The sequence below is a fragment of the Colius striatus genome, chromosome Z, assembly GCF_028858725.1.
Source record: "Colius striatus isolate bColStr4 chromosome Z, bColStr4.1.hap1, whole genome shotgun sequence".
Taxonomy (NCBI): domain Eukaryota; kingdom Metazoa; phylum Chordata; class Aves; order Coliiformes; family Coliidae; genus Colius; species Colius striatus.
Window position 1 is genome coordinate 13,286,701 of NC_084790.1, and position 14,578 is coordinate 13,301,278.

Consider the following 14,578-nt stretch of genomic DNA (forward strand, 5'->3'; position numbering starts at 1 on the left):
TTCAATAATTCCTAAATGAAAGATCATATGTATTAATCAACTGCCAAGAGACTTTCCACCTACAAAAGGAAAGTAACTGCTTAGTGGGAAATAAATAGACAATGCACAAAGGATCATAAACCCTAATACAGGGTCAGAAGTATGTTGACCAGCTCATGGAAGGAGAAAGGAGAGGATAGGAATTGCCTTCTACTTTCAAGCAGAATTCAGACATTAAAGAAAATATTTGAAAATAAATAAATAAATACAGATGTTCAGTATATTTCAATTTACATGCGTGAAATTCATTACGTTTGTATACGCAAAACCAGAAAACATGGATTCTGTTTAAAAGACAGTAGTCCTGTATCAAATCCTATAGAAATGTCACTTATCCCCACATACAAATCATAACTAAAGGAAGGGCTTACAACTGTGCCTTTATTTTGCCAAGGAGCTGGTTTGTGTCAGAGCCACTGAGGTTGGTTTTAAATAGCTATATGGAGAGATTTTGCTGACTTGGTCAAAAAAGGTGTCATACAAGATAATTTCAAGGAGAGTCTTGAATCCTCCAAAGAAATCCACTGATGAAAATCCACATAACTGTAAACTCTCAATGAAGTAAAGCTGACACTGTCTGGATGTTAAGAAGCACAGCATAGGAACCTACTGGAGGACTAGTCAACACCTTCAGCCTCCAGAGCAAAATATTACCATCTCTAATACATATATTGACTATATGCATAGATGAGAAAAATAATTCTTCCATGTAGGCTAAATCAAATAGTAGGTCATCAGTTAACCTCACATGATTGTTTTCATTTACATCAACACCTTTTTGGACTTTTTCCTCTTAAGTAACCCATATATACATACATTCTTTAGACTTGCGTATGACATTAATTTGCATAGCATTAAAACAATGTGAAATAGCATTACATGAATGCTACATTTTCAAATTATGAGTCTTTAAAATATACTATTAAAAATAATAAACATATTTAAAAACAGAATAGTAAAAAGCAACAGGCCTCTGTCTGCTTGGGAACAGAGATGCATTAATTATGCACATCATATATTTGTGGAGGGTGGCTCTGGTTGTAACTCTGCATAGCCTTTAGGATTCACTCAGGCATGCATTACCTGAACTACGTGACCACAAAGCAAAGTTGGCTGGGTTACATGCCAGTCCCTCAGCAGTTACAAATACAAACTTTAACTGCAATTCGTCACATGCTTATACCTGTATGTGATTTGTCTCACTAAAACAGTATCTCCCCAGGGCAAATAAAGAAGTTGCTCATCTCAAAGACAACTTTCAAGCACAATGAAAATAAACAAGTTAATGACTAGAGTGGTGCAAGTCTTATTTGCAAGTCCTTTCCAATTTCTATAGTCTTAGATCTCTCTGTTATGTAAGCACAATGCTTTTAATGTGCTAGACATGTCCAAGTTGATAGCCATCAAAAAGATTGCACAGTCTGATGGAAGCAGCTAGCATTAGGAATGCTTACAATTAATAACTGAGAAAATAAGGTAACTGTCCAGCTCTTAAGTGCTGCCTAAATGTAGAGCAATCACACATGCTTTGCAGAGGTTAACGTAAATGATGTAACTTCACAGCATTTATACATTTTCCACACTCTAATACTATAAGGTAAAAAAATCAACAACTCTGTTTATCATTGTCCTCAGTGCTCTGAAGTAATTACCAGTCTTACAGCATCACTCTATCACATTTCAGATGCACCCTTCCCCCAACATTTGCAATGGCACTGAATCTTGATGAACTAAAGCATAAGAGTCAGTTTCAAGCACCAAGCTACCTAGTCTGCATTTTTATAAGCTGCTTGTGGTTTAAATACACTGTTGTCATGGTTTGACACGACAGCCTTTTCCAGTAAGGGAGAAGGGGCTGTAAAGATGGCTCCTGTAAGTAGTTGCTCGAAACTTTCCCCAGCTCTGAGCCTGATCCACTTCTGGGGCTGAGCCAATTAGACACCCCCATAATCACTTTTCAAGAAGAAGCCAGAACAGGAGGCTTCTTCCTCCATCTTCTTCCTGTTTCTTCCTTCTTCTGTCCCCTCTTCTTCTTCTGGCTGGTGGTGGTTCAAGGAGTAGGAGCAGTGAGAGAAACAACCATGCCGACTCCAAGGTCAGTGAGGAAAGAGAGGAGGAGGTGTGCTGTAACAGACACTCCCTGCATTCTACGGAGAGAACTGGTGAAGCTGAGATTTATTTTCATTTCTTTAAAGACCCTGCATCAGCGGTAGAGATTCATTTTGATAATGAGCCCGTATCAGGGGCAGAGACTCATTTTGCTAAAGCTGGCTCCGGACCAGGGGCAGCAATTCACTTCATTGAAGGCCCCGAGCCAGGGACAGTGACTATGGTTTGAGGATGCCGTGTCCTGTGTGAGGGACCTAATCACTTCAACTGCAGACCCAGAGCCAAGGGCAGTGATTTTCTTCTTTAAAACTATGGCCAGAAGAGGTCACGTCCTGAGACAGGGACCCTGTATCACTATGGCCAGAGCAGGCCGTGTCCTGAGGAAGAGACCCAATATTCACAGAAGCTGTAACTGGGGAAGAACCCACGACAAAGTAGCTCATTAAACTTATGCCCAGAAGAGGCCTTGTCCCGAGAGAGGAACCCTGTAACTGCAGAAACTGCAACCGTGGTGAAGAATCCACGCCAGAGATATTCACCAAGGACTGTGTCCTGTGTGAGGGACCCTGTATCTGCAGAAGCCGCAGCTGTTGGGAACAACCCACACCAGAGAAGTTCATTAAGGACTGTGTTTCGGGGTAGGAACCCTGTGTTGGAGCAGGGGAAGAATGCCAGGAGTCGTCCTCATCTGAGAAGACAGAAGCGGCAGAGCCCATCTGTGAGAGTCTGACCACATCACCCATTCGCTGCCTCCCTGAGCCATTGAGGGGGGAGGAGGTAGAGATATAGGGAGCAGTGAGCTGGGCTCAGGAAGAAAGGAGGGATGGGGGAGGGAGATCTTAAAATGTTGGTTGTAATTTTCTCATCATCCTACTCCCTTTTTGCTTTTATTCCATTCTGTTTCTTGTAGAATAAAATTTCCTACTTTCCTCTCTAAGCCGAATACTGGAGTCTGTTTTGCCCAGAACTGTAATTGTCAGAGAGCCCTTCCTGCCCTTGTCTTAATCCACAACAACCTTGTTTATCTTTTTACTTCCATTTCGTTGGGGCCTCCGCCATCCTAATGAGGGTGGGGGTGATGGGGGCACCAAGCGAGAGACTGTCATGGTGCTGCTGTGTTAGCTGGGCCAAACCACGACATAATTATTAGTTATTTTGATTTTGGATTGTCTACAGTAATTTTAGATGTGTGACACAAAATATGTATCACACTCAAAGAAATTTAGCTGGTGTTTTATTGCCCAAGGAATTATTTTGCTACAGTTTATACAATTACTTCACATTTATCATCTTCATTATCTATATGTAATGACAACAATAGCTACTATGCTCTGATATTTTAACTCATCCATCCCTGAGGTGTGCTCACAGACTTACTCGCAGCCACCTACCCAGATAGTGTCTTATTAATTTATATTTTTAGGTCAAATTCTGAATGGCCTAGCTAGCCAAGAACTCTCATACTGATGTCATCTACGTATACATCATTTGCTAAGAGCAGGGAAATGTTCAGCCAGGTCATCACAATAAGCAAGATGATGAAAATTAAGGGAGTTACAGCTTCAACATGAAAAACTCTCAACACCTCAGATACCACATAGCTTTGACTAGAATGCATAAGTAATTTAACAATTTGATCATGTAGGAATTTCTCTTCAAAAGGATTTTTTTCCTGCTTTTCTTGAATTGCAGAGGAAAACAGCAGGAGCTATTTCTGTACCTGGCACAGGGCTGCCAATATGGAGCTGTTTACAGATGAGCAGATTATCTCACTTACATTGAAGCAATTGCCAGCAGCAGATTGGGGCTGGTGTTCAGCCTACCAATTGCTCACTTGATATGTTTAGCCTCCTGAATAAAATTTGCTTGCCATTCTACAGTCCAAGCAGAACAAATTTATACCTCAAGATATCCCAGAGAGCTATGGGGCAAAGCTGCTGAGATGAGTTCGCAAAATATTCATGGTAGTCCAGAAAATTAAAGTACGAAAATGGAAATGGGATGACAGAATTACTCAGATCTAGTGCTCCACGTCTAAACTGAACAAACATGTTTCTGGAAGTCTTCATGCTATGTTTTAGTTCTAATGAGTCCTGAAGACAGACACTTTAAGCAAAGGCAACTGCAGAGGCTGAAACTCTGGAGCTGAATTGCCTTACCTCCAAGCAAAGAGGGAACACAATTCTCCATATCACATGCTTTATATTTGATAATTTACCACTCAACACTGAGAGTAATACAGAATGTGAAGCCTGAAATCCTGTCTACTGAACAAGGACAGGCAGAGCTTTTTTTAAGCTTCAAGAAACTCACAACACTAAGTCCAGCTTTTGGAGCCAAAAGAGAAAAGAGAGACAGAGAGGTAAGTCTAAGCTGTAGCAAAACCAATTAAAACAACAACCAAAACTAGAATAAATATCCCCCCCATCCCCGCAAAACACACACACCTCAAAACCAAAACCCAACACTGTTTGGATGAAAATTATTTTTATTCTCCATGTAGCAGACACAGAGAAAGTTTGGTGACCATACAACTTTCAGTATTTATTTTGAAAAATCATGTTTTGCCTATTTGAAATATAACCACACCAAAGACAGTCACCAGCTTTTGAAGGTTGAATACACTTCTTTCAAGAGCAGAGGCTCTCAGGCAACTGTGCTGCTTCTTTCCTTTGGGGATACTCTTTAAAAAGTGCCCCCCCCCCACCACAGAAACTGATACAAACACTAATGCCTATTACACATTAGCATGTAATGCAGGACAGAATCCTGGTTATACAATACTCTATTGTTCCACAAACTGCTAAACACTAAAATACTACTTAGGAAGGCCATATGCTTGTCAGAGACATTATCAGTAGAAACTGTAACTCATTTTAATGAGAGGGAAACAAAACTAACTCCTCCCAAAAGTTAGCTCTCTTTTTCAAGGTAAATTAATGCCAATTATCTACATTCTTTCATCAGTCTTCTTAATCTTGTTTTTATTTTTCAGATAAAGCTATAGAAAAACAGATAAATCTTTGACTTATGTGTGCTAAGTGTTTTATGCTGAGATAAACATACAGTACTTCACTATAGATTTCTGTGACAAACAATTAAAATCATAAATGCAGTGGCAATTATTAAAATCTCTCACAGAATAAGAGTACAAAATCACACTCATTTTCCAGTTCTGGCTGTTTTGGTAAGGCAAATGGATAAAAGCAATGGCAACTTATTTCCCACTTCAAAATGTAAATAATTTAAACTGATAGTCCTAAGAATTTTAGGAAATAATGGACAGGAAAAGGCTTCCTGAAGAAACTGAAGAGGTTTCTACAGAAAAAAGGAAGGTTTGTTTTTTAATTCTTAAAGTTAAAATCAGCTTTTCAGTGGATTCAATTGTAAAGTTTGTAATATCATTTGTAACCTTGGCATAGGAAGGAGATCCATAGCTACATGAGCTGTAGATAACTGGGCTTAAATCACTTGTGACAAGAAAAATTTATGTGCTCCTTTCATGTCTTCAAAACTTCTTGTCATTAAAGTCTGTAGTACTTATACTGACAGCAAAAGTATTGGTGAGTTTCTCAAGTTATCAACTGTACATGCACTTTTACACTTACCGCTTCTCCACATTGCTCCAGTTGCTGAAAAGCCTTTCGTTTTCTTTTTGTAGATGTTCATTTTTTTCCTGCAGTCTTCCCAGACAGTCCAGACAGTAATCAATCAGCTCCTTAATAACCGCCGCTGGACTTGAAACTTTCTGTAGGTTCAGAGATCCAAGTCTAAACTAGGACATCAGGAAAGAATGAGTTGCTTCACAGGTACTAGAAAGATCATAAAACTTCACTCCAATAAACTTGAATGCTTACTTAGTAACCATAAGAAATACCTTATAGTCCAGTGCAAAGTGATATAATAAATTTGTCACAAGAATAATTGTGGAATAATCTACATACCAATTATTTATGCACTGAATATATCTTAATGATCACCTGTTGTTCTATAGGCACAGGATGTAAGCATTGACACACTATCTAATGGGCAGGAAAAGGGATGCCACACAGCAAATGTACATGACACAGCATCAACCTACTCTTGTATGGATCAAAGGAATTAAGTAGGGTAATGGTCCCACCACAGGTTTTATACAAAAGGCATTTTTTGATCTAACACAGAACGAGAGGAACTGAAAACCTCATGGCATTACTGACATGTTCTTGCCATCTTCCCAATTCTGGTACTCACAGCAAAAATGCAACCACATAAGCATTACTAATAAAACAAATGAACATCAATTACCTTTGATTTAAATAAGCACTACAGATGCCTCTCTATAATGCTTGCATGCACCTGATGGATGAAAATCCATGTACGTAAATTTTCCCCTTCAAGGCTCAGAAGGAGAGTTCTTAATAAAAGGAATCCTTCAATTAAATAGGTAAGCCTCAGTAATCCAATGATATTAGAGGGTGGTATCTATTATGAATAGATATATTTCTTGAGCAATAAGCATGTTATACATGACATACAAGAGGTCTTAACAGATCTGGTCTGGCAGAAACAACAGAAAACTGTTAGTATTTTGTTAAAGTATTAACAGCTCAGATGTATATACCAAATAGTATCATCTAAACTATAATCACATAAAGTTGAATTGAAAACATAAAAAAAAATTAACATGATAGTTTGAGGCAACTGAAGAAGGATATTAATACTACTTGAAACAGGTCACACATGTTATCTTAAGAGAAGCAAACCAGAAATGAAGGACTTGACTTTGGTGCTCTGGAGTGGGTAGATGATGAGGAATCCTAACTGCCTTAAGGTATGCTTTGGTAGATGATAGTGTCCATAGACAAAAAATTAGGTGAGGGAGTAGGTCCAGAGAACAGCAGTATAGGCTGAATGACACAAACCAGACTTTGGCCAGCTTAAACTATAGCAGAAGCAGACCTTTCAGGAAAGAGGCATCAAAATTATTTGACTTTGACTGGAAATGACTAAAGGAAAGTCGAGTTGATGAGGTGTATGAGGATGGAGAAAAGGTTCCTTCTCACATCCTTAATTATTGAATGAATTAACATACTGTTGTGGCATCTCCCTATGAACATAGGTGTTATTTATCTTTTCAACTTGAAGACACAGTAACAACATGTAAAAAAAAATTATAAATGTAAGTCATCCATGCTAGGGAAGAGTGCAGTCTGTGTCATGGTATCTCATCTGCTAAAATAAAAAATGCCATTTCATTCATTTTGCTTGTCACTTTAGCTCATTTTACTTGGGAAAGGTTGGAAAATAAGTAAATAAAAGACATCCATGAAAAAATATCAAGCTTGTCAATACCTTCTAAAAAGTGACATTTCTTACTACTATAGAAAAGGTTTTGCTGAAAAAGGCCTTGTAAAAATTGCTCATAGAGATTTTAAAGGCATTATTTGAAACAACAGTCCTTCAATTCAGATATTTTATCTGTGGAAGTCTCTGCAACAACACTTCTTCAAAGTTAATTTATCAGAAGCTGCAGGAAATTCAAAGGTTTCATTTTAATTTAGCTACTGATCTTTCTTTCAAATACACACGTACCATCTCCAACATGTGGTTTCCTTTTAACTTACATACATCTGATGGCTATAGATGAAAAGATGCATTTAATTTATTTTTAGAAATTAGATTACGTTATCATTAACTCATAGACTGTTGTGTATTCCCTGGATATGACACTTGCTGTTTGACAGCATTAACAAAGATGGACATTCGTGTAACGGAAACTGTTTTTCATCACTTGCAAGCCATCATCATACTACAGGGGTAAAGAATTCATGCCACACTAGTTGCAGAGATAGACAAGCACAGTAGCACAGATAAACAGCAACACTGTCTTCTAAACTATGAAGGAAACAGCAAGGAGAGTATGTCTTTTTGCCTTGTGCTTTTAACATAATCGACTCAGACAAAGTATAGGTAAATTCTTTTAAACAGGATAAAGGAGTCCAAATTACAGTTCAGTTATAATAAAAGAAAAAAATTCAAATAATCTTAAAAGAAGTTAAAGTGATTAACAATAGATTTCATCTGAAAGTCTTATATAACCATATTATGTCAAACACACAGCAGATATTTCAAAAGCAATTGTAATCATAAACAAACAGCAGCTCAGTGTCTGTCCTAAACATATTACATAAAATAATACTGTTAGTGCAACGTGGAGTTTGGAAACTGCAAAATACATCCTCATCTCCATGGATCTCTGCCATGAAAGGATTTCCGAGACTATGTTAGGAAAAACGATGTCCTTTTAATAAAAGGTGATAGGCAAAAGAAATTAAACCAGGCTTTTTGACCTGCTACCTTTTTTTCATGACTTGTTAAAATGGTCAAGGGGAAGAGGTCACCCTGCAAAGAATGGAGCAACTTAGTTTTTATAGAATGCAATTATGTCCTTTCTTACATTAAACTTCACTGTACTGCCTTCTGTGTCATCTATATTGTGCTCTGTGGACCATTTCTAGGATGCTAACAAAAGGTAAGCAAAGCAAGCCCACCATCAGAAGGTTTCCACTTATTAGGCAAGTGCCTACATGTCAACTAAAAAAAACCCTAAAAATATCATGAGGCTTCTGCCAAACAAGTATTCATCTGTATCCTCCTATGGTCCCCAGTTATCTAATATTAACTTAGTATAGTTGTAGAAGTGAATGATCTGGGTATACTGCAGCTATCTCCACCTCCTCAGTGCAGGAAAACGTGAGATGTTTGGATACAGATCTAACCAAGTCAAAAGTAATGTGATATTGGATATGTGGTTTTGTTTTGCCTCTTTGACACATAATGTTACACAAAGTGTACCAAAAAGCCTCTTGGCTGCATTTTCAATTTGAAATTATCTGTTAAAATGAGCTATTACACTGTCTATTTTACAAACAGAAATGTTAGCTCTAACAATAGTAACACTGTTATCTGAGCAAATTACAAATGATCGGCATTTGCCACTATGAAGAGCACAGTGCTGAGAGACTGATAAGCCATAAGGGCAGACAGATCCATTTCATTTCCAAAGCAACAAGGCAAAGCACAAGTCATTTGTGAAATAACATAAAGAAAATGAATTCCCAGGAATGTTTTGCTCTGGAATCCTGCTGGCATTTCAATGTAGAAAGCAAATTGGTAAAGGAGCAGATGCACAAAATGGCACAATTTTTGATTAGAGGATCCCGAATTTAGAGCAGACATGTAATTTGCAGCACCGATTAAGATGGAATTATATTAAAATTGAATGTTAGAGGCAATACAAATGATTTAAAAAAGAAAGCAATAGTTTTTCCACATATTGCTTAGTTTTTGCTGGCAACAAAACCAAGAAATGGTGCAGTTATTTCTCCATCACCAAAACCACGGTACTGAAACTGGAAACAATTCTAGGAAGATTCAGTGAAAGTAGTTAAAGATCAGGATAACATTAGAAACAGTTAACTGGGTGGGATATCAAAATCTTGCTTACTGCAGGAGTGAAAGCTCAATGTTAACAATTCACTAAGCTAATTTTATATCAAACATATCTATGATTTGGATCAATTTTCCAAGGTGTCCCTCATTTTGTAATTTCCTGCATATTGCTGCTCTCTAAAACAATTTCTACTTCTTGCCATTCTTCCATTTGTTGTATCTCTCTAGTTCTACATCATCTGCAGATGCAATTACTTTGCTTTCTACTTCCTCTTTCAGGAAATTAAAAAAAATATCCTTTAGACATATATTTTAAACTTAGAAATAAGAAATAGAATTAGAAGCTTATGACAAAATTGTCATTTTCCCATCACCTCTCATCGTGCTCACAGTTTCTTTTTTACAGATAAAGAAAGAAGTGACCTCAACCAGAAGAAGATCATTTTAAAGTAAGTGGGAAAACTTCTAAGGTAATTTTTCTTCTTGTTTCTGTTGTTTACAGGAACATGCTTCATATAGAAAAAAAAAGGCATTAAAATATGAGCCTACACCTTTTTTTCACAGAAAATTCTAAATCCACATGAAAATTACTTTATAAAGATGGCAGACTTAAATTCTGTATTAAAAATTGTCTATATATGCTATTTAATCTGTGCATCACTACATTCTACTAGATGTGAGAGGTATCATATTCAAGGAGATAAGTGTCAAAGGTTATGCACTGAGAGGAGAAGCCATTTACATAGCAGAACTCGTAGATTCTCTTTTCTGTGGCAGAATCTGACTCTAGATACTAGCATCCAGTAACAACAATTTTCCTTATAACATACTAGTCTTTAAAAAACCATCCCACACATTCATGCTGGAAGCTTTCATTGCATCTGCATTATTGGCCATAATTTCTCTCTACAAGACTTAAGTTTTCTGACAGTCTTCTCTAGCAGTAGCTGTTTAAGGAATTCTGTATTTTCACAAGCCAGAAAAAAATATTTATTTAGACAGACATATCTTGTCCTGGAAGGCTACAGCAGCTATATTGTGTGTCTCTCTGTATTCTATTCACGTTATATACTGAAATTTTAACATAATTTTTTTTGCTTTTCTTTCTATATGAAAAAAATACTTAACTAGTAATTTTGACAGAGTATATCTACTCTGTCACATGCACAGTATACTTACACTTAAGAGTGATTTTGAAATTAAAATATTCCTTGTGCGTGAACTAATTGATGAAATTTTAATTGTATAAGTAAACCTACAGCCTGTAATAGGTATCATCTCTAACCTACTTTGCTCTTCTCACACTTTTCCCACACTTTTGGAGTTGGATTCTTGAGATTCTTGCATTCTCCTTCTAAATGTAGTATTTTAAACAATCAGCCGTGTTAGCATAGTCAGTCAGACAGATGATGCCTCCTGCAACATATTGTCTAAGCAAACATCTTTCAACAGGGAAATATTAATGAAGAATTTGAGGAAGAGGGGAAATTCCACAGCAGCCCTACAGCATGGAGCAGCTGTATAGTCCCTTTCCCTTTATCAAGACCTGCAGTTTGTAAATAGCAGATGTGACCCCTGTGTTGAAGCAGGAAAGCCCTGCAGACTCATACAACAACAGATCCTTTTGTCTTTGCACTACCCTGAGAATCTCTCAACACCTTTCCTACGCTAGAAAGGAGTTACCCTGGGAGGGATACTCCTATGATAAAGTTCACACATACTATAGCTTGGTCATTCCTCACTACCTATTAATACCAGTTAGGCTGGGTCTTTGAGAAGTAGGCAGGATGGAGGAGCAGTTAGGGTAGTTTTTACTACTAAAAATCCCACAGTCTGAAACATATATTTTTAAGACACAAAAAGCTATCGTAATAATCTCAAGCACCAAAACAAATACTTTATGCATTTTTCAACAGTTGCTTAAATTTATATCTAGAAAATCTTGTTAGGACAAGATATTAAAAGTTATCAGCTAAACTATCCTGAAGTAACCTACCGATGACATTGCCTATGGCTGGTACTGAAAGTAGTTTCTTTACCACAGAGTTAGTGATTAGCTGTAACTGATAGAACCACACTGAATGTTACATTAACTCAAAAGCAAGATGATACTTACATGCTTTCGTCACAACAGGTAGTGTAAGATACAGCAAATTTCTTTATTCATTTGAAAGCTTGAACTCTTGCCAGACAGTCTGTGATTGCCAGAATCAGCCTTGCTACCATCAGTTAAATATCAGCTACCTTTTCTATACCAAATATGCACAGATGCTGAACTATGAGTCATACCAAATACTTTGATAAAAGTAAGCTTTCACTATGAAAATACCTACAAATTTAAAAGAGGAAAATCTTAATGAAAATTCATGTACAGGGTTAAAGAATATGACCTACAAATGAATGATGCTGACACTCACACAAAGAAAGTATTGTTACAAGTTTGAGTCTGGAAAGCATTATACCATTTTTATTTCTTAAGTCAATCAGCGAGTGGTCTTGATTTTTTAAAGCTGTGCCACTATTATCTCCAGGGAAATCATTCAACAGTAACCATGACATCCCTGGGTGTGGTAACACAATGAGTACACTAGACTTGCACAATACAGTGATGACAATGTGAAAGCAGAAGTTGCTTTTGTAACAGCAAACTCTAGGAAGCTAGAAAAATTATGAAGTACCATATAAGCGAAGAAATCTTGCTGGTTACATCAGTCAGTATAAAAATACGTTCACCAATTAGAAAAATCAAGTTTAAGATAAAAATCGTGCCTTTCTCCACTCTTGCTTTTCTCTCCTGAAATATTCTTTTAGGAGAAAAGCATTACTTCATCCTCAGAAAATATTATCTTCCTTCTTGATGAAAGCATTACATCTCTTCTAGAGGAAAACAGCTGACATAAGTGAATGCTATTTTTCTCAGGTTTTTACTATATGCTGCAGAAACCTTCCACGTAAATTGCCATCATATTAGCTCCACATCAACAGATGAAATTCCATCTGGTTTCACTATTTTGTATGGCAGGAGCTACCAAATATTTTGGAAAGTGCTTTGCTGTTTCTCACACCCTCAAACCCACACATTCATGGCCCTGTGGCTCCTTAATGGTTGCAGTGCAACCAGGCTACATTTGTACAGTAAACTAACCAGAAATTAGGAACATCGCCAGGTACTAGAATAAACTACTATTATATACATCTAAGCACTAGAATGGCCACAGTATGTCCATGGCTCCTGCCAGTGACCACCTCCCCAGTCAGTCTGTATGCACATGGTAGGAGCTGGGAGCATCTTGGAACCACACTTGCAAGAGGCAGTTTGCATTCAACCACCTTCTTCTGGAACCTGAGAGTTTAATAGCATGGCCATAGGCTGTCCCCCACCAGTTGGCCTCTGTGTCTGGGAACACTTCCAGGAAATTTTAATTTGCTGGTGCAGAGACAGCCACAGTAGTCCCTGGAATACTGCTTTATCAAGTTTGCAGCTGAAGTCAATGTATTTTACTAAATTAAGAAGGACTAAGGAGTGCTGCAGAAGAAAGTCTCAGGTTTACTTTTTGATGGAATATCTGGATCCTGGAGAAAAGAGGTAGAAAAAAGGCTGAGGAAGGCTCTGTTACTTACAACTTCTTCCATCCATTCTCATCAAGCTGTATGCTGCAGCAAGAAACAAATTGGAAGCAGATTCCTATCCTGAAAACTCTTCATAGTCATTGACTGGGAAGTACCAGTGGAGGTCTCCAATATAACCTCGTGCCCAAAGTAGAGCCAGCACAGAGGTCAAACTAGGCTGCTCAGGAAAATTCCAAGCATTGAGACTACATAATCACTCTGGACAACCTGGCCCAACATTTGAATGGTGTAACAGTGAAAAATTTTTCCATTATAACCCATTGGAAACTCACTGGGTAGTTCATTGCCTACCAGGACATGGGGCTTTACCTTCAGAACTGCTCCCCAGCCTCATCATCCTCAGTCGATCCCCTTACAGAGGTTCTTATGGCCCTGGGCAAGGATTTGGGCCTCTCTGATTTTAATATGACTCCTGTCAGCCCTCTCCTCCAGTCTAGCCTCTCTACCCACCAGTCACCACATTTTAGTGTCAACTGGAAACTCAATGGATGTGCTCCCATCAGGTCCTCCAAATTACTGTTAAAGATATGAAACAAGACAGGTCCCAGGAGAGACCATTGCTGCTCTCCAGGCCCGCTAACCCTCTCCTCTAACTCACATCATCCAACCAATTTTGTATGCATTTCATTCTCCACATATTGAAACTGTAACAGCCCAAACTGGACATAATATTGTGGTGGACATTGCTGAAAGCCTTGTCATAGCTCAAATAGCATTCTCTGCTCTCCCTACAGACACAAGTCCAGTCACTTTATCATAAAAGAGAAAGCAGAGGCAGACACAGTCTGCATGGTCTGGCATGATTTACATTTGGTAAATCCATGTCAACAGCTCTCAGTCACCACCTTGTCTTTCATGTGCACAGAAATATGCTCTGAGAGGAATTGCTCCATGACTATCTCAGAAATCAAAGTGAGTTTAACCAAACGGTAGTTTCTCTGAGCATCAATCCAGTATTTTTTTGGATAGTGGTGGAAAGTTTGCCATTCTCCAGTTGTTCAGGACCTTTCCCAATCTCAGCAAGTTTTCAAAATTGACAGGGAGCAGTCTCACAAAGGGCAGCTGTCTAGGCATCCTCAGATGCAGCACATGTGGTGGAAGAAAATGAGTATCATGAAAAAACAGCTCTGCTCAGCAGTCTAAATTTCTTACTCTTACTTGGATTTCTCTGAAGTCTACTAAGGTCCTGGAAGCACTGCATTTTTGACTCTCTGTGATTCACTCACTCTATGTGACATTTGCAGATCATCAATATTTAGTCTATTTGCATGTTTAATTTCTTTCTTTTACCTTGCCACATTTATCCTGTATGAATCACTGGGCTAAAGGGATTACCTATATTTCAGAAAGTCTGGTCCTTCAATAG

General features: G+C 37.9%; 1 protein-coding gene across 4 annotated transcripts in view; it reads right to left on the minus strand.

Moving 5' to 3' along the window:
- Nucleotides 1-14,578, minus strand: part of XRCC4 (X-ray repair cross complementing 4) — a 184,955-nt gene that overhangs the window by 105,767 nt on the left and 64,610 nt on the right. For all 4 annotated transcript variants that reach the window (XM_062018237.1, XM_062018234.1, XM_062018235.1 and 1 more), the window contains exon 4: nt 5,757-5,923. In XM_062018237.1, the coding sequence (XP_061874221.1) occupies nt 5,757-5,923 (167 nt within the window). The remainder of the gene's footprint in view (nt 1-5,756; nt 5,924-14,578) is intronic.